Source organism: Eptatretus burgeri, chromosome 2 (assembly GCF_056783735.1).
Source record: "Eptatretus burgeri isolate ZD-2024b chromosome 2, Ebu_testis_v1, whole genome shotgun sequence".
Lineage (NCBI taxonomy): Eukaryota > Metazoa > Chordata > Myxini > Myxiniformes > Myxinidae > Eptatretus > Eptatretus burgeri.
The window spans coordinates 110,368,668-110,390,097 of NC_140962.1; the positions used below are offsets into that span (position 1 = coordinate 110,368,668).

Sequence of the window (21,430 nt, forward strand, 5' to 3'; positions counted from 1 at the left end):
GGGGAATGTTTTAGCCCAAATGTTTCAGGAACCGGCTTGACACAACTGACGTTTTTTGGTCTCAGGGGTCGATGGAGACTAAAGGGTCCAAACATGGTCCAATGGGTCTAAAGGTCCTAAAGGAGTACTGCTCTCCCCTATGGGCTGGTTCATGTGCATCACATCCTGTTTAGCTCGATGCAGTGGAAACCAAGGTCTTCAAGATTATTGGAATCTCCCGCGATGAAGCTAAGTATATTGGTCTATCACTTCGCCATCACAGACGCCAGAGGTCGGTGGTCTCTCTGTCTTCTCCCACCCCCTTTCTGGTCTTGCACCCTCTGCTCTTTCCGTGTCCCCCCCCTCATTCCCTCCATGTTTCTGCAGGGCACACACGATCCACCATAAACCCCTTCCAGTTAAACAACTTAAATGCAGGTTCGCTGCTCATCTCCACTCATTTGTTCCTCTGTTTCAATCTCATTCTTCCCTCCAAGTCTTCAGAACAGCTGTTCATCACGATCTCAGATTGTCCCCAATCTAAAACAATGATGTTTTCTGCCCTTGTTAACCCCCACCCCACCCCATCCCAAACCCACCTTCCAAATTTCCAGTTTTCCCTCGCGAAAGTTTCCTTCTGTATCCATGTTGTCCACCCTCTGTATCCTCTCCTGCCCCTCATTCCTCCCACACCCATTTTTGTCTTGGCATTCAACTCTGCTGTTGGTGTTTCCCCCCTCAACTGCTCCTTTTGTCTGTTTTGTGTCCTCCGTTCAGTGTAATTCAACTCTTCCATTAGTCTCGACTATTTATACAAAAAAGGTATGTGTCAAGGGTCTAAGACTTAGACCACTTAGACTCTAAGTGGTTTAAGGGCTGTAAAGGTCTTTAGAAGTCTTTGGGGTTTAAGGGGTCTAAAGGGCCTTGAAAGGTCTAAAAGGTTATTAAGGGGTCGAACAGGTCTAAACACTAAGGTATCTAAATGGATCCAAAGTGTCAAGGGGTCTAAGTGGTCAAAGGGGTTTAATGAACTAGCTGGACACAACTGACACAATTTGTATAAATCAGAGTGCTGGGGTTTAACCCTTTTTTATGGAGTGTGTAGATCAATGTGCTGGTCATCTTCAAGCAGAATATGAAATTGTTTTTATAACAGAAACAATACAATCCTTGAACCTCGATGAAGAGTATATGTGATTATGTTAAATTTATTCGTTGAATGGATCCTCTCATTGAAGCTTCCACGTATGAAATTGAGGAGGTGGGAAAAAAGTAACTCTTCGTTATGATGCTGTCTATTTTTCAGGTGGAATGTGCAACATTTTCTTGGCAATCACAAGGATCACCAGTCCTGAGAGACATCACCATGCGTGTTCCAGAAGGTGTGCTTACAGCACACTTGGTTTGTGACCTACCCATAATAGCACCATATACCTGTCACACAGTGCAGAGTGTATATACATTGATTGACTTGGTATACAGTCCATGGAATTGAGGTCTGTAGAAGTCGTTTGCTGTTGACGGTCTCGGCTTTAACTGTAAAGTTATTTAACATACTACTACTACTGCTACTACAACTACACGAACTGCTATTTCTTGAACAGCAACAATTTTTCCAACCTTCTGGTGGGGTTGACCAGGGTAATATTTAGTCTAAATCTTTCACGAACCGGCTGGCCATGCCTCTTGTTTAAATGAAGGTGGCAGGAATTTGGAATTTATTCAGGGTCATACCAGCCATACTTCACCTATTCTTTGTGAAACACGCCGTTAGATTTTTAACACCTATCAGCTAGTGCTCGCAAACGAGACAGCCGGCTCAATGTCAATCCAAGAGTTGGCATCTTTGTGAAGCACCAATGTCATCATTAGTTTTTACCCCGTGGGGTCTTCCACCCCACGGAGTCTAAGCGCCGCTCACGTTCTCTCTTTTCTTGCGTACAGTTCATTTGAACGCCTATTTCTCCATTATTTGTGAACAGATTTCGATGAAAATTGACAGGCATATACTAGACACATATGTGCAGGCACGAGCTGAGCCCAAAGTGCGATTGCGGCCCTTTGGGCTGAGAAACGGCCCTTTCAGCCCATTTTCTTAAAATTGTTATTTCTCGGTTATTAGTGGACGGAACCGAACCAAACTTGACAGGTATATTTTAGAGACCATTCCCCAGGCATTAACTGAGCCCAAAGTGCGATTCCGGCCCTTTGGGTCGAGAAACGGCCCGTTCGGTCCATTTTCTTAAAATTTTTATTTTAAAAAAATAATTAAATGCGCTAAAATTAAGTCGCAAATGATGATATGAAACTAGCCTCACTCTTGTGAGGTGTTTTGGTTTCTTTTTCTGATGCGATGAAAATCTTACCAAATTTCAAAACTATCCGTCATCCGTGCTGTCGCTCACCTGAGAGTTGTACGAATGAACTCCCACGGGGTATGTTCGCAATTCGAACTTGTTTGCTGAGCACAGATTTTTGTTGATCCAAAATCGAGCTCAAACTATAGCTCAATGGTAACCTCTGCACTGTCTAATTGGACAACTGAAAGGTATGTGATCATCAGCCAAAGTGCATAGCTGCAGTTCTCACAATATTTATGTCCCACACACAATCCATAGAAGAGACTGAGCTTGCATTATCCAACCAAATAACCAATGCATGAATAACTTTTTAAGTCCAAAGCCTGCCATGGGCATTAAGTCAACCAGAATGTGAACAATTGATGACATCAACAAGACGTTGAACAACATATGCTGAAGCCGTGAGGACCAAGTGGAAGCTGAAGTTTGGGGCATTAACCCTTCATTGGAGCAAAAGAGTTAACGAAGGGTTAATGCCCGAAACATCAGATTATCTTTGTTTCCCACATGGTTAACATACCTTAATCAATGCCCTGTTGATTTCATCCATTACCCGACATGTCCACCGACACAGATCGACACTAACCACAACGTGAAGACTGCAATCGCATGTACACTAGATTTGACAGACAAATCACTGTCTCTCTGGGACTTGTGAAATTATCCAGCTATGTTTTTATTGACATTCTAATAGTGATATGATAACTTTCCTTAAACTAATTATCTTTCATCCTGCGGCCTTCAAATGTATTTGAATCAACATCATATTTCCTGCCAGTCTCATGGCTTCACCACCAAGCCACCACCATTGTCATTAATTAGTGCCATTATGTCTCTCCTTGAATCTCACTTCTTGGCATCCTGATGGTTTTTATTTATTTATCTCTTTGGCACAGAATCTCTAGTTCAAGTTTGTCTCGTTATTATTCATGCGGTTATTTCTTAGAAGTAATCCATCTCCTTTACTCTAGTTTCTCCAAGCGCATCTTGCCAAAGGCATTTATTATGATGAATAATAACTCCAAACATGAAACAATTGATTCATTTTACTTTGTGTTCCCTTTTTCTGCACAAATGTGACAAATCAAAGAGGTATATTAAAATTTGGATCAGGCACCATCCCCATGATATCCTCCCAAGACAAAATGACACATTACTCCAGTGTACCATTGCACAGGAGCATGGATGTGCATAAGGTGAGATGGTCAGAGTATATTTACCTATGCCACCAAAGGTGGGTGGAGGTTATGTTTTCACCACTCTCTGTCTGTCTGTCTGTCTGTCTGTGAGCAGGATATCTCAAATCGTAATGGACGGATTCGGACAAAACTTGGTGGATAGGTCGGCTGTCTGACAAGGGCTAACTGGTTCTATGATGATGAAGATCCCAATCTGGATTCGGATACAATAATTTTTTTTTACTTTTAAACTGATTCTTCACCATTGAAAGATAGGGCCAGAATGATATATCCGATGATATGTCAAAAAGCTGTTGGCAGATTATGGCAAAACTAGATGGATGAGTTGGGTAGGTGATCAGAACAAGCCGATTAGATTTTGGTTCAAGTCCGGATGCAAATCTGGCCTATCAATGGGATACAAAACGCATACTGTTCAACCTGACGGAGGTACCGAGTACCGAGTGTGCTCTACCAAGTGTCGTTCTCATTTGTAGTTGCTATTTGGTCATCTCTTCAAAGGCGCCATTCGTTCTCCACTGACTAGTGTGGATACGGTTTAATTGCTTGCTGAATCTCTTCGACCTTCATTTGGCAATCATGGTGTGTATGCCAAATATCAACCCTCTCCCTTCCCCACCCGACATTAGTTGAGTCACACCTTCACCCTGCAGTTCACTGGAATATTGCTTGGTTTCATTTCTTAAGAATAATTCTTAATCCTCTAATTACCCCTTTCCCTTCAAAAGTTTGGGTAAGCATCCTGGCTTGTAATGTAAACCAGTTATCTTGCATGGCTTGAGAGCTCTTTCCCACTCTGAAACTGTGTGTGTGTGTGTGTGTGTGTGTGTGTGTGTGTGTGCGCGTGTGCGTGTGCGTGTGCGTGTGCGTGTGCGTGTGCGTGTGCGCAACAGGCCAGTTGACAATGATTGTGGGAAAGGTCGGCTGTGGAAAATCATCCCTGCTGTGTGCTATGCTTGGAGAGATGCAGCTCCATGGTGGTTCTGTCTGCTGGAACTGGTGCTGATCTTTTTTTTCTGCTCTCTGCACCTGCAGAGCTCATTTGCTAAATAATTTGCACTTGTGACAGCCCCACATCTAGACAAACAAATGTATTTTACACATTATTTGAGGTTATAATTCAATTACTCTCAAGCTAATTATAATCTGTTGGTGGCATATTCTTTAAGTCAACTCTATTCTTTCCTCCTCTTACTCCATTTATCTTCACACTAGCCCCCATTATTCCTGACAAGAACACTCATCATGCTTTGGCTTTGTCCTATCTGTGCTGCATTTGTGAGTTCAATAAACACCAGATCTAGGCCTAGTGTCTGACATGGCACTGCCTTGATATGCCCCAGCCATATTTAATTTACTCCATGATAAATGGATTGCCTCTAAGAGAAGTAATTAATAAAAAGTAATAAAAAACTTTTAAAGTCCAAAGCTTCCCCCGCCATTACCCACCTCCACTCCCCATGGAATGGGTCAGATCCTTTCCTTAAATTTTACTTGCAGTGTCATAGCGAATTATCACATTTGTATAAAAGTATAGTAGTCATGTAGATCCCTCCCTGTGACAATGTTGTGCTACGTGATCTTAAGAATCATGGTTGTCTGAAGATGCCAAGAATACCGAGACGTTTAAGTGGTGTTTAATGTGCATCAGGCGGCGAGGATCTGTGGCCTATGCAGCACAGAAGCCTTGGCTCCTTAATACCACTGTGGAAGAAAACATCACCTTTGGAAGCCCATACAACAAAGAAAGGTGAGGGTTGTTAGATTTTCATGGTGCCAGACTCGATGACATTTTTTTGGAAATTATATTTATGATTTGTTCTTTGCTACAACCAACATTATTACAACTTACACAACGTTATTTTTTCCAAACTCGGTTGTGTAATGATTTAGAGTGTCCGCTATGAGTCTGAGAGGGTCAGTGGTTCAAATCCTGGCTGAATCATACCAAGTACATTCTGCTTCCTTGTTTGATGCTCAGCACTTAAAAAAGGATAGGGTACGGACAAGCAACCAGACAACCATTGCAACCATTGCACAGGTTTGATGGACCTCATGACCTCTTCCTGCATTGAAGTTACCTGTAAAGGAACTTGGTAATTATTGGTTTATTACCCTCGCCGAAGGAGAGTGTATTGCATTTGGGTCCGTTTGTTACTTGGCAAAAAAAAGAAGAAATTTTTGCCAAGTATGTTGATCGCCTCCATTTGTTTGTTTGTGTGTTTGTCCGCTCGCCTCCAGCTCAAACTGCTCAACCGATCATTCTGGAATTTTCAGAGATTAATGGCACTGACTCTGCGACGGTTCCCATATTGAAGTTTCGTAAAATTTGATCGTCCAAAAAGGTCTGCATAGGCTAAGAGGCCAACTTGAGCCAAATTTTCTAAAATCCTCAAATTTCATCCAGTTGACTTGAAATGTGAACAGTATTTACAATTAAGCTCACTGAATTCAACCAGCGAATTATTTTTGAGGTCAACATTGACCAAAAGGTCAACATCAAATTGACAACATGAAAAGGTCAACATCAAACTCCACCTCCTCAAATCCTCAACTGCCATCTGCCTCTCTCTTATTGCTCCCCACTGTACGTCAACCCAGCACCACAGAACCTTTTCTCCTCCTCATTCGGCCCCCTCCCCTATCTCTTCTGCAATCCCCCACACTCTTTCAACAACTCTCTTTACCTCCCCTCCCCTCCCCTACACCCAAAGCCTCCTCCCCTCCCTCTGCATTAAAAGTATGGACCTCAAATTATCCGTGGCCTTCGCTCAAACCTGACAGATATTTCCATACAGGTTGCTACTGAGAAACCAGACATAATCTGCCTAACAGAAACTTTCCTCCCTCAAGACGTCTCTGACTCCAAAGTATCTCTCCTCCGATATGACAGACCTGAGCCTCGTTCTGGTGGAGGAGTTGCTCTCTTCATCAAAGACTCTATTCCTCACTCTCCATGCCCTGCCCTCACTCCCCAAAACCCCCAGGAATACCTCTGGCTATGGCTTCCCCTCCACTCCCACCTCATGTTTATATGTGTACTGTACCTTCCACCAAACAGTGATGACTCCATTTACACCTCACTTTCCGGAAACATGGACCTTCTTCTATCCTCTCATCTGAACTCTCTCTTCCTCATATGTGATGACTTCAATTTCCATCATGCCAGTTGGCTAGGTGTGGGTACCTCTCTCACCTGTCATGGCACTTCAGCAAAAGACTTCTGCGACTCATTGGGACTGACTCGGTCAACTTCCCAACCCAGATCTCAACCAGCGGCACTCCATATCTTCTGGATCTGATTTTGACAAATTTTCCTGAAAATATCTGCTGTTCTTCCTCCGCTCCACTTGATTCTTCTGACCACGTGCTTGTCAAAGTAAACATCTCTCTGGCTGTTATTAGAGAACCACCTCAGCACCGTCAAGTCTGGTATTTCACTCAGGCTGACTGGCAGGGTCTCCAAGCAGTTATCAAACTTCTAGACTGGTCTCCCATCGCTACTTTCTCCAACATCACCTCGTCCTGGGAATTCTTTCAAAGAAACTTGCTCTCCCTCATGCACAGATTTATCCCCTCTCGTCTGCAGTTGTCCTCCCCTTCCTTCCGCCCTTGGTTCACTGAAGCTTGTGGCGAGGTAGTTGTCCTGAAACAACTGCCCTTTGCCTCATGGAAAGCAAACCCAACTGATGGTAATCTCAGTTCCTCCTACAAAGCTGAGAACAAGTGTGTATCTACCATCAGGAGAGCCAGAAAACAACATTTTTCTAATCTCAAGTCTGAACTCTCAAACCTCTCTCCCTCTCCAAATCCTGGTGGCATCTAATCAAATCTGTTTCTGGTGTTTGTTCCCCCTCCATCCCCTCCCTTACCTCAAATTGCTGCACTGCTGATACCGCACGTGAAAAGGCTGAATGCCTAAACTCGGTGTTTGCATCAAAATCTTGTGTCCAAAACCCTTCGCTCTCTGTACCCACCTTACCCAGTCACACCCAACTGTCCCTGGATTCTGTGTCCTTTTCTTCTGACAAAGTGGAGAGTTTGCTGTCAAAGCTCGACTCAGATTCTGCAACCGGTCCAGACGGCATCAGCCCATGTCACCGAAAAACCTGCTCCTCTACTCTTGCTCACACTCTCTCTGTTCTATTCACTCTCTCGTTTGCTCAAGGTCATCTGCCATCTGCTTAGAAATCAGCAAACATTACTGCCCTGCAAAAAAAAGTGCAAAAACAGATCCCTGCAACTGCAGACCAATCAGCCTTCTCCCATTCATCAGTGAGGTTAAGGAATACATCGTCGCTTCAGACATTAAATCCTTCCTCTTCTCCAATGGCTTGATTTCCGATCATCAATTTGGTTTCAGACCAGGTCACTCTACCCTGGATATGCTGCTTCTCCTCTCCCAACAATGAAGAGAGGTACTCAATGCCAGACATTTAATCAGAGCCATATCCCTCAACATATCCTGTGCTTTTGACACAGTCTGGCACCCTGCCCTGCTCACGAAACACTCTTCCTATGGTATCCAAGGCCATCTCCACTAATGGCTCGTAGACTAACTCTCCTGTCACAGCCAACGTGTGGCCCCAAATGGAGTTCTCTCATCCCCTCTTCCTGTCCAGGCTGGAGTTCCTCAAGGCAGCATTCTGGGCCCTGTGCTTTTTCTGGTTTTCATTAATTATCTCTCCAACTCTCTGGAAAATCCTCTTTTTCTCTTTGTTGATGACTCCACCCTCTGCTGTACCATCTGTCATCCATCAGGCCAGCAAGCTGCAGCTTCTTCGCTCACTGCAGATCTGAATAAAATCACAAACTGGTCCAATACGTGGAACATGTCTTTCAATCCTGACAAATCTTACACTCTCACTTTGTCTCTCTGAAAGGACCATTTAGAAAACCCCAAATCTACTTTCTCAACAATCCTCTGGAAGAAGTCCTTTCATTCAAGCTTCTGGGTCTCACCATCTGCCATGATCTTTCCTGGGAAAGACACATTCCCAACCTGGCCTCCAAAGCCAGTCTCATGACTGGGAATCCTCCATCGTGCAAAGTCCTTCCTCGGCCCACATGAGCTACTGACCACATTCAAAGCTTTCATCTACAGCCTGACGGAGTACTGCTCTCTCCTCAAGGCTGGTGCTGCCTCTCACCTTTCTCGGCTTCACGCTGTGTCAACCAAGGCATTTAGGATCATTGGTATCTCCAGCGATGAGGCCAAGTCCTTGGGCCTCTCTCTCTCTCTCTCTCACCGCAGGCAGGTCTGTGGTCTTTCTGTCTTCTACGTTCTCCTCTCCAGTCTCGCCCCCCCACTCTGTCTGCGATATGTCCCCACCATATTTCAGCAAGGCGGTGAATTTAATAAGTTCGGATACATGAGTGCTCCACTTGCTGTTAATCGTTGGATGATTTCCATGAATCAGCAGTAGTGGGGCAGATAACAGCAATTTTTGAGAGGAATCATGCAAATGATGATACAAGCATCAAATTTGGCGCATTTGTTCTCCAGGGGATTCTAATCAAATCTGCCTGATTGGCCATTTGAAAATCCAAATTTAGAAAAATTTGAAAAAAAAAAAACTTCAAAAAAGGCAAGATCATGAATCAATGTTGGATGCTGGCTGAGATTGGTGAATGTTTCAGAAACATCATCAAAGACGTTCCAAGTCTGCCATGCAGTTTTCTTCCCTTTACCGCGGAAGGTAGACACGACGTCACATCCAGTGAGCGCATGGAAGTATGGGATCACTCCAGCTTTCTCAGGCCCTATTGCAGAAACTACCTCATGGACTGGAATCCATCGCGCCTTGGCTCCTTGGCCAAAGGCAATCCACATGTTCTCAAGACCTAGTTCCTGTAAGGATGGCAGTACAGATATTGCTATGACTAGTACGTCCGTGTCATTAGCCTTAATGATAATGGCCTTGCTACCATCTGTCGTTGCATCCCTGGCGTGTACAAATATTCGAGTGTCAGCTTCTTCATGACAACATGGAGACACGGCATCCAGTGACTTCCTTGTGTTGCTAATGGCATCTTCTCCTTTTGTGACAATGACTGTGCTTGTCGTCTGTGCTTCACACATCTTTTCCGCAAGGAAGTGAAACAGCTCAGTCTTGTTGCTGTCATCTCGAAGAAAGCTTCTCCAGTTACTTGGGGTCTTACAGGTTCCTGTCACTCTTCTTCTGATTCCTTGCCCCCTTTTCGACCTTGCCTTGGACTTCAGACTTGACTTCTTGTACACATCAAACACTACGTCCACCCTCTCGTACCTGGCACCATAGGATTCCACCTTTGGGATGATGTCTTCTTTAGCATAGTCATCAAATATCTTTGAAGTGCGTGGAAGTAGGGCATTAATAAGTGCTGAGCCATCAATGATGACTGCATCTCCCCTTGGTTCTCTGTCTGGGATGTTCACTTGCGCTTCAAGAATTTCAGCCAGCTGTGACTGCAAATTTTTTTGAAGTTTTTTTTTTTTTTTTTTTTCCAATTTTTCAAAATTTGGATTTTCAAATGGCCAATTGGGCACATTTGATCAGAAAGCCCTCCAGAACAGAAATGCCAAATCTGATGCTTGTATCATAATTTGCACGATTTTTCTACTATCTACTACACTAATAGGTCAAAGTGGTATTTCTGAAATCTTAAATTTTCATCCCATTGCCTTGAAATTTGACGAGGATTTGCATATATGGTCACTGAATTCAACCACCAATTATTTTTGAGGTCAAATTTGTTTTATGGATTTTGCATGTTTTGTGCTCTGCACGACATCTTCTTCTTTGTTTGTTACTTGCAAAATCGAAGATATTTCAAGTACAGTATATTGGTTAGTCATTTTTGTTATTTTGTCTGTTTGTCTGTGTGTCTGTTTGTCTGTCTGTTTGTCGCCTGAGGGTCACAATTTTCAACGGATCTTCAAAAAAGGTCACCACCTGGTAGAGTTTGGCATAAGGAAGAAGCCTATTGTTTTTGAGGTCAAAAGCTTAAAAGGTCAACATAGCCCAAAGGTCAACAACTTAGGTGAGATTTCTAAAATCCTCAATTTTCTTCCGATTGACTTGAAATTTGAAGAATATTTATATTTCAGATCACTGAATTCAACCACCATTTATTTTGAATGTCCACATCAGCCGAAATGTCAACATAGGCCAAAATTCTAAAATTGTCAATTTTCTTCCGATTCACTTGAAATTTGAAGAGGAGTTGCATCTTTGGTCATTTAATTCAACCGGTAATTGTTTTTTTTAGGTCAAATTTGTTTTCTGGATTTTGCAAGTATTGTGCTTTGCATGACGTCGTTTTCTTGTTTGTCTGTTTGTCTGTCTGTGTGCAGGATATTGTTGTGGTTGACGAAATTCACAAACCACCATTCAGGTCCCTTAGGTGAGATATCTCTGTAAGTATATGTGTAGTTAGGCCCAAACCCGTTGTTTCGAGGGAATAAATGTCATTCACTCAGGCTGCGACTCTTCAGGATAGCCGTTTTTCTTTTACTATCTTTATTTTGGACCAGCCGCCATTACTACCACCACCAACCACGACGCCGCTTCACAACAACAACCACCAACCACAACGCCGCTTCACAACAACAACCACCAACCACAACGCCGCTTCACAACAACAACCACCAACCACAACGCCGCTTCACAACAACAGCCACGACCTTTACCGTCACAACTCGCCACCATCGCATCACCGTCATTCCCACGCCACTTGTGGGCGCCGATGCTGGACTCGTGCGGGGCGCGCACCACCGAGCAGCGTGTTCAGAGACATCACAGACTTTGCGAAGAAAAACGGATCAAAAACGACTCGCGCCCACTTCTGTTCCGTCCTATCGGCGAGCTGGGGCGATTTGGCCCCGCCTCCAGGGCGTTGCAGTGAGGCCGCTATATGCAAATTCATGGATCAAAAAGCATTCACGCCCACTTTTCCTCGGTCCAATGGGGAGCCAGTTAGAGAGGTGAAGGGTCGGAGGCAGAGGGTCAAAAGTGAAGGAGCGAAGCCACGGGGCTTATATAAACGGCTGCGTTCGTCAGTAGAGTAAAGTTGAGAGTGGTGCGTTGGAACGAGTTGTCGGTGGAGCTGGGAAGAAGAGTCAGAGTTCAGAGGGGAGAAGTCAAGAGTTCGAGTTCGCGGTTGGGAGTTGTCGGTGGAGCTGGGAAGAAGAGGACGGAGCTGTGGAGAGGTGGCGGCGGCGAAGGCGATCGAGGGGGTGCTCGCGTCGGAGTCGGGGAGCGGCGGAGGGAGAGGACGGCGGCGCGACCGAGGTCGAGGTGGAGACGCTCGTTGCGGGACCCGAGACAGGGTGATATCCTCCTCCCCTCCGAGCATCAACAACCCCCTCCTGTTTCCCCCCCGCGCTGAGATAGTGCGACAAGGGGGCCCTTTTCCCACCCCCTACCAGACACTGTCCGCGAGGCCCGCGGAGTTGAGGCGCCACCGCCACTTTGCGTCTCATCATCAGACGGGTAGGCCCAACACAGTCTCGGCCCCAGGCCCGCCTACCCCCCTCATCCTGGAGGGTGGTTCTTTTTCTTTTGCTTTGGGTATCTGTGTTGTCGGCGCCGTCTGTGAAGTAAAATTGTATAAGTGTTGCCGTGTGCTCGGTAGTCGGATAGCTCTGCATTGTGTTTCTCTTTTATATTTGCTTTTTGTGTAATATTGTGTTTCTTCTCCTTTTACATGTGCTTTTGGTGTAATTGTATATGTGTGCTTCCCGTTCATCGCGAAATAAATGTGAGTTATGTTGAACTGTTTTCCCGCTTCGCTTCGTCTTTTCTTTCATTGAATCTCCATCTTGCTTCACGTAAAGGGTTGGTCGTGGGCTAAAACGCCCGATAATTAATCGAACCGTCGAGGCCGACGAATAACACCGCTCGGTTATCCCGATAGTACGGAACGGGTCGCTTAAAGTGGCCCGTGTCCGAAGTCGACCTGCGGCGAGGTGCGATCGCCCGGTCTACCCTCCGTGTGGGTACTTAGGTAGGTCGAATTTGGCGAGCAACCCTATCCCACGCGGGGGCCGATTGGCACGATCGCGGTGAGACCGAAAGGTCCACCCGTGACTAGTTCCCGGCGTTAGTCCGAGAGGGTCACGACTGGATTGTCCGTCCGGTGGGCGACGTGCCGCGATTCGAGTTACGTGGCCGTCCGCACGCCGGCGGGCGCGAATCCGCAACAATATAAAAAAAACTTTTGGATGGATCCTGATGAAATTTGGTGGGCAGATTGGGTGTGTGGACGAACTGATTCGATTTTAGTTAAGATCCAGATCAGGATCCAACTTCTAGAATTTTTAGAGTGATTCTTCACTATTGAGAGATGCGGCCAAAAATGATATATCGCATGATATCTCAAAAAGTTGTGGACGGATTCGGACGAAACTTGGTGGACACGTTTCGTGTGTGATATATGGAAGAATTGTTTCAATTTTAGTGAAAATCCAAATCCGGATACAGATCCGATAATTTTTTGAGTGATTCTTCACCATTGAGAGATATGGCTAAACTAATATATAGCTTGATATCTCAAAAAGTTGTGGACAGATTCTGAGGATACTTGATGGACAGGTTGGGTGTGTGACCACGACGACTTGCTTCGATTTTGGTGAGGATCCGAATCCGGATCCGGATACGATAATTATTTAATTTTAAAAGTGATTCTTCACCATTGAGAGATCGGGACAAAAACGATATATCGCATGATATTTCAAAAATGTATTGGGCCCGATATGTTATCATGGATCAGGCATTACGTGGTGGAGGTATGCGCACTATGGAATGCCCTAGTTCTTCTTACCCTCGCCGAAGGATTCGGAGAGGTATTGCATTTGGGTCCGTTTGCTTGTTTGTCTGTCTATCTGTTTGTTTGTCCACACAGAACTTTCATCTTTTTCTCTGCAACCGCTTGTCAGATTGAGAGAAAATTTCCACCATTGGTGCGGCTACTCATGTAGAATGTTTAACTGATAATTATGATGTCATAAGTAACATGGTTTGCCAGCCATATTGGAAAAATAGAAAACATTTGGACCTCTGTATCTCTGAAACCGCACCAAGGAAAAAATTGAAGCTTGGCACATAGCAAGTACTCCTCATGGGGAATGAGTGTGATTTTTTAATGACGTCATAGGTGCCCTCCTTATGATGTCATAATTGCATATGCAGAACACCACATCCAATCGGTATGAAAAATTTTGAGGGTCATCTTGGGATAAAATGGTCCACAGAAAAAAAGAAATTCATGACATCATCAGTCATGTGATTCAGCAGTCATATTGTTTTTTTGTTTTTTAAATACCTTCAAAAATCTTCTTCTCTGAAGTGGCTGAACAGATCGAGGCGAAACTTTACATGTATGACTGCCTGTCCATGTGGAACAAAAGGTTCACACATTTGATGCCATTTGTCACATGGTTTGGCAGACATATTGAATTTAGCCTAAAACCAGAAAAATACACCACTCAAAATAAGTCCTGGCGAGGGTTTGTAATCTCTGATTGCTCTTTTTCTTGTTTGTATTTATATTTGGAATAACTGGTCAATTTTCTGTTCAAATTCATCATATTTTTGTTCCGTGCATCTAAAGGTATCATTATTGTGTTTGCTCTACTATTAATTTCAACCAGTAACAAAACAAAAGCATGCGTGTGTGTCAGTGTCAGTGTCAGTGTCAGTGTCTTGCCAACAACGACTTTAAAATCAATATCACCAGGAACTTACACCACTTTCTAACTGCTCACCTTTTTGTCCAAATTTCTAGGATAATGGAATAACTAACATACACGTAAGAGGAGTATAAATACTCTCGCATGTATGCAACAGTGCTTAAGATATCCACTAATGGACCACCAAGGAAATACAGTCTAGCCAGCCCAGAAAAGCTGAATAGTGATTGACCAAATCAAAACCGTTGGTGGGAACTCTGCACCAACATCAAACCAATGGTCCTTGCTATGAAATTTTTGCTCATGGAAAACAAGATGGCATCCCCAAACTGATAATTTAATGAAAGGTATGGTGACAATTACAACTGGAGAGTTTGCAGAATACCTTACCCCATGCAGTCTTGAGAAAAAGGACATGTGAAGGGTCTTTTCAGCTCTTGCCTTGTGTTTCCGAGCACTATGTACAGAAAGTTCGCTTTGTTTGTGATCTTTGAAGAGCAAGCGCGATGTTGCCATCTTTACAAAGCCGATGGTTTAAATGGAACTGTTCAGAGCTGAACCTTGTGCCATCTCTTCTCAGAGAAACTGACTGTAACAAACAGATCTTTTGGACGAAGTTACCTCTGTGGTTGCATCGCGAGGCACTGCCATTGTTGTCTGAATCTCGCTGATACTCCGCACTCAGAGAGAACCAAATGTAATTGGTTGAGACAATGTAAAGTTTTGCCCGAGTACAGCTAAACTGAATGTTTTTGGAAGTGCAAACGAGGCAATTTGTGTTCTACAGTGTTTAAATATATAATTAAATTGAAATAATCTAAAAGTAGGAAAAAAAATATAAAAGAAACATTGAATCGGAGGTTTACCGCCATTGACTCATCCTCTTTTACACCACCTTATTTAACATGCTACATTGGTTATTCATGCCTGTTGCTGTCCTTTGTGACATCTATATAAAAAGTAAGTTCCCTGTTTGGAATGTTTTTCAATTTGTTTGCTAAACAGACAGACTGAAGCAATTGCTTTACTGCAAGTATGCATGTGCGCTCAGGACAAGCAATCCTGAGACGTCCATACAATTTGTCAAATTCAGAGCCAAAGTACTGCAAAGCTGTGCGTTCATGTTCCAATTCGTGTTCTACAATGGTCAAAATGTAAAATTCAATTGAAATGAAATAAATCCTCAATCATAGACTGACGTCTGTCAGACAAATAGAGAGAACCAACTGCTTAACCCCACTTTGCGCTACACGACCGGGGTAATAACAGGAATAATCAAATACACCCTTGTGTTAAATAATTTATGAACACAAAGCAGGCATTCTGACGAAACCTCAACAGAGGACAACACAGAACACATATTTAACAATAACTAAATAAACCTTATATTATAGTCCCAAGCCTGCACAAATAGAGGGATAATGACTGGGATTGCAGGAAGCAAAGGAAGTGCAAGCATTTTTTTAGCTAAGGGAAAGGAGATGGAGTTACAGGGGAAGAAGAAATGGCTTGCCTCATGGCAATGGAGAGGCAGGAGATGGACTTCAGAGCCAAATAAATGAAGCCAGAGGATTGGCAAACTGCCCATGCCTGACAGCACACTCGTGCTTCAGGCCAAGATATGCTCTGTATGAAGATTCCCTCTGGACTGTCTCACTCTCCCATGTCGATTCACACTCCAAGCTCTTCATGATACAGGTGAACCAGGAAGAGAGTGAGAGTGACAGTGCTCACTCATCTAAACTTCCTCTCTAATCATCAATTGAAGGGAGCCCCATCTGTACTCCACTCTCCGTGACAAGAACTGGCACTCAAATGCACCTATTAATATTCCCCATGTCATGGGCCATTTTTGCAGTATCTGCACGCCTCCTGGCACCATATGTGTCAGGGCACCATGGAAATAGTTTCACCCATGCATCCTGCAACTAATGGAACCCATACAGGTTGCATAAGCCCATTTACATAAGGGACACTGGAAGATACATGAGTAATAAATAGGAGGTTGGGTTGAAGGGAAATTGAGTCCACCACGGTCCTTGCAGCCGACATAAATAATACCTAACTTTACTTGTATATCCACAATGTACATACGCAGACATGGTGTTTAGCGTTCATGTACAAATATGGATAAACCTTCAAAAGAAGGGGTTCAGGACAGGTCAGTTTAGGTACGGGAGCATGCACCAGAGCAGCGCATAGCTGCGTTTACTTTCCGACTCTCATTCACTTCAGGGGCTTCCGTCTGGCCATCGCCCGGGCAGATGACTGTCCCATCCCCATCTCCTTGAGATGCCGATCAACCTGCTGCAACCATAAGGCATGTGGTCGGACCGTTGTCTGCCTTCACTCACGAGGCTCCCTCGCTGAGAGAATTTGGTAAGCAGGATCAGCATCAGGAAAACTGATGCTCACGGACTATGCAGGTTACAAATCTCATTTGAGTCTCTCTCAACAACCGCTCGTTGGACACAAAGTCTGACCAGCGATAGCTAAGGATTCTCCGAAGAGACCTGGTACCAAAGGAATTAAGTCTCCATCTCAGATCCCTGGTCAGAGTCCAAGTCTCACATCTGTACAGCAAGACTGGAAGCTCAAAAGACTTAAAGACCCGGATTTTCGTCCTCCTGCATAGGTACTGACAGTGCCACCCCCCATGATCCAGTGAATCCATGACTCCAGGCATGACCCAGACGTCTATTGACCTCTGCCTCACAACATTCGGAGAGATGAATATCAGTGTCAAGGTAAATTAATCTCTCCATGACCTCAACATCCTCACCACAAACAGGTACAGACAAGATAGCAGCATCCTAGATGTCAATGAAAGCCTGGATCTTAGTTTTGACCCAGGAAGCCTGTAATCCCAGTGGCTCTGACTCTTCATTCAGCACTTAAGGGCCCCCATAAGGATATCCAGCACCTCCAAAAAGCCTGAATCATTCAAAATCAAGGTTGGAGACCTTAACATTCCCAAATGATGCACCGCAGATTGACCTCTCCGACATCTTCCGACATGAATGGTATCCATTCTCACTTGGGAGACAAAGGCCTTCTTCGCCTGATGGTGGGTTCCAAGACATCAACCAACAACATCAAGGATGATAGTTTTGAAGGCACTCGACAACTCTTAGGGATTCCCCAAAACATTCAGACCCCCCCAAATCCCCACTCAGCCTCTTTGAAAACTCCTCAGTTACCCTCTCATCTTTGAGCTTGTGAACATCCAGCTTAGGCTGGGATGGTACCATTCTCCCTGATTTAAGCTGCAACTTCAGAGTTGCTACAACAAGCCTGTAGTCGGTATTGAGGAACTGAGCACTCCGGTAGACCCTGCAGTTCTGAATCATCCTCCAGCGACCATCAATGAGCACATGGTCAATCTCTTTCGCCAGACCATCAGTGTTGAAATACCAAGTCCAGCGATGAGCCCATGGACGCAGAAATCTTTAACCAGCCACCCTAAGTCCACGACTTCTTGCAAACTCAAGGAACTCATTGCTGGGGACCAACACATGTCTCATAACCTCCCTGTCAGTGCCAGTCGATGCATTGAAATCCCACAAGACTAGAAGAGTGTCTCACCTGGGACACCGATCATCCACAGACTCGAGCGCAGCATAGATTGCCTCCTTTACGGTGAGATCACTCACCTCAGTCAGAGCATATACAGAGACCAGAGAAATAATACCCAAGGAGTGATGAATCCTTAGTCTCATAATACGTTTGTTGATTGATGTTACCTCGATCATCATGGGAGTCAGCTTATTGGACACAGCTACAGCAACTTCTTGGGTATGGTAGCCATCAGATTGAACAAACCAGTCGTAGGTGTAACCACCCGTGATGATCTCATCACTGTCCAGTCTCCAAACCTTAGAGGGTGCTGCAATGCAATAACGCTGGAACCCAGATGATAGCAGAGACAGGTGATCATCCTCTCTTAGGGAGAGGACATTCCTGGCACCCACCAGATGGACCACGTCAGGTTAACCCGAGGAAAATGCTGTCTGGTGGACAGGTAACTACCTCCTCAGCATCACCCTGACACACACCACCACAATCCAACCCAGGAAAGTTACTTGGTGCTTTTCCTCCTATCATCAAAGAATGGGGGGCCTGAAGGCTTTACCCCAATCCCGTCATCCACAGAGCTGCCCTGCGAAGGGCAGCAGCACAGGAGGCACTCCCACGGAGTGGGTTTTCAGGTTTTTTTTTTGTGGTTTTTGTGTGTTTTCTGGAATTAAGTGTTTTCTGGTGGCTGGAGTGCAAATCCTGCCACCAACCTCCTCGAAAAAGGTAACACAACTGCAAAAGGACATCCACAGACATGGTTGGGCACCAGATAAGGATGGTCGCTGGCTCACAAGGAGCTCCTCTGCCCTTTGACAGGTTTTGTTTATAATCCTGCTGGGTGTGCACATCCATAAACCCTCCTCACTAGGAAACCTGGAGGAGGAGATTGTTTAGTCGCCGATAACTCGCCCATGAAACAAGTTAATACAGGTTTATATGGTACTTGTAGTAAGTCACAGATATGATCTGGCCTGACCTGACAATTGCTCGATTCAAAGGGGGTTGCCGTTGCAATATTGACAGGTGAATTCTAATTCTGATGTTCTGTTGCAGAGCGTCGGTGCTTCTGAAGCAGTTTCTTGGCAAAGGTTATAGTGGCCATTGGGTGGTTTCCCATTGCCTTTTCAACTGTAATTAAAGCAGGAATTTGGAATTTGGCCATGGTGCCAGCAATAGTTTGCCTTCTCTTTGCAAAGGACATCAATTTGGCCATGGTGCCAGAAATAGCTTGCCGACTCTTTGCCAAGGACAACGTCCATCTGAGAGAAGCACATGAATCACACTGCCTGTGAAACACTGGATGACAGTTTGTAGCTTGGTTGGGATTCGAACCCAGGCTAGACAGCTTTGTGGCAAGTGTAGCGTACCTCTCGGCCATCCTGCCAGCCCTGACAGTTAGAAGGGAAAGTCAAGTATTTGGAACAAATTCTATCGAAGGAGATTAATATCTTGGATGAGGACAGATATCTCCCCCCTTATTAACACCCCCTCCCAACCCTCCTCACTCCCTTATTCGTGTGTGTGTGTGTGTGTGTGTGTGTGTGTGTGTGTGTGTGTGTGTGTGTGTGTGTGTGTGTGTGTGTGTGTGTGTGTGTGTGTGTGTGTGTGTGTGTGTGTGTGTGTGTGTGTGTTTTATATCTCCATATGCGGGTTTCACAAAGTGGAATGGATCAGTCTCAAAGTGTGTGCGTGTGTGTGTTTGTGTGTTTGTTTGTGTTTGTGTGTGACAGAGACAGACAGAAACAGAAACAGTCATGCTGCTGAATGAGTTTACCAGAAAGAATATTATTCAAGGTAATTTTGCCCTTACCTTCTCAACAGTCAATGAAGAGAGGAATTTGGAATTTAGCCAGTCTGTCGGTGGTAACTCACCCACTCTTCGTCCAAAGACACCATGTGATCTTTATGGCCACCAACCACTACCGGATTTAGGGATGGCCAGGTGGGGCCATGGCCCCGGGGCCCTCCACATTTCGGGCCCCCCCACAATTTCGATGACATTTTGAAAATCCCTTGAAAATTTGCTTCTAAAGTTTTATTGTCGGTGAATGAAGATTGTAAACTCTTTGTAAGGATATCTTTTCAAAATTGTCCATCATTGTGAGGGTCCTTTTCAAGCTTTGGCTTTTTCAAGCCGTTTCTTCCACGGTCCACAGAACGGATCCAACGTGGTCATCCCGGGGCAAGCCTCGGGCATTGGGGGCCCACATTTGGATCCTTTTTTGGATCGATCATCGATGCTTCGGATGGTTGAGCGTGACCAACTAACTACGGCACTGCCCGCCAGAGCCCAGCAAGCACAGACGGAATACAGAGGTCCAGCCAGAGGAGAGGTGAAAAGGTGAAAGTCGACGTGGTAAAACTAGGCCAGGCCAGCACAGCACACGGCCGGCAGGGGTAGTATTGTACACACTGAAACTGCGGCTGGCAGGGAACGCTGTCAGTACCCTGCTTACTGGCGCGCACAGCACAGTAATACGGTGTGACTTTCTATGTTCCAGGTGTGTGAAACATACTTGTTAGAAGGTCTTTGCTGTTTCACCACATGTATGAACGTTTGGTACTCTTGTGCCCATGAATGTTTCATGCAATTTATGAATACCATGTCGGTGTAGTGCAAGCCTCTAATTCTCACTTTCTTGGCGTTTTCCCACCGGATATGGTGAGAGCTTCCGGTTTCTTGTCGGTTGGTGTAAGTGAACCGTCGCCATATTGTCTTTGCTCGCCGAGCGAGACTTTCGTTATTCGTGCCATTATATTAATAAACATTGTGCAGAAAGGGAACTTCGGTGTCTCGTCTCATCACAGTATTTTCCTGGATCTGCTGTTCATCGTTATCCTCCGTATTAGCAGACTTACCGTAGGTTACCAGAACCTACTTTTCAATACTTGTTGTTCGTGATTCTGGTCCGTCCCACATGCACTTTGACGATATCTCGGTTACTCGGGACCTACCAGCTGTAGAAACCACAATGAGCGGCTTCGGTGATGACAGGCACAAATCCAGGGCTCCACGGAAATATGACGGTGGTGCTCAAAATCGGAAACGTTCCAAGGAAAAAGATGAAAGACACAAGGCCATCGTCGACAAGACCCAGAAAATCTCAGAGTTTTTCACTCCTGCACAAACAGGCGATTCGTCCATGACAGAGGCTGGAACACCAACAGAGACAGAACAAGCGGATTTGGCAACTCAACCCCCGCGTCAAGATTTTCCCAACATCTCGGAAGGTTCCACCGATGAAGAACATGCATCAGATGAAGAAGCGAGAGATATACTGACTGATCCTGGACCTGGCTTTGCCAATTGCATTGGATGTTGGCCTCCTGAGCGACCGTCGTCAGAGATGATCGACTCCTGGTCATCACGAGATTTGGAGCCCCTGCAGAATTCGACTGGTCCCTTTGATTCATCCATACAGTTCGTTGAAGGTAGGAAACGCTGAAACGAAGTGTGAGCGTGATATCGTTTCTCGCTGAGCGTGGTCTGGCGTTCCGTGGATCGGATGAAATTGTTGGGTCACGGACGAATGGTAACTTCCTTGGTTTAATGGAATTACTTGCGGAATACGATCCATTTTTGGCACAGCCCATTCAGAAATATGCCAACCAAGGAAGTGGCCACACCAACTACTTATCATCTA

The 21,430-nt window shown here is 44.9% G+C and overlaps 1 protein-coding gene across 2 annotated transcripts in view; it reads left to right on the forward strand.

Moving 5' to 3' along the window:
* The window catches only part of LOC147032818 (ATP-binding cassette sub-family C member 9-like), a 176,600-nt gene that overhangs the window by 10,969 nt on the left and 144,201 nt on the right, over positions 1–21,430 (forward strand). For both annotated transcript variants that reach the window (XM_085870690.1, XM_085870691.1), the window contains exons 5-7: positions 1,286–1,361; positions 4,432–4,537; positions 5,190–5,288. In XM_085870690.1, the coding sequence (XP_085726816.1) occupies positions 1,286–1,361; positions 4,432–4,537; positions 5,190–5,288 (281 nt within the window). The remainder of the gene's footprint in view (positions 1–1,285; positions 1,362–4,431; positions 4,538–5,189; positions 5,289–21,430) is intronic.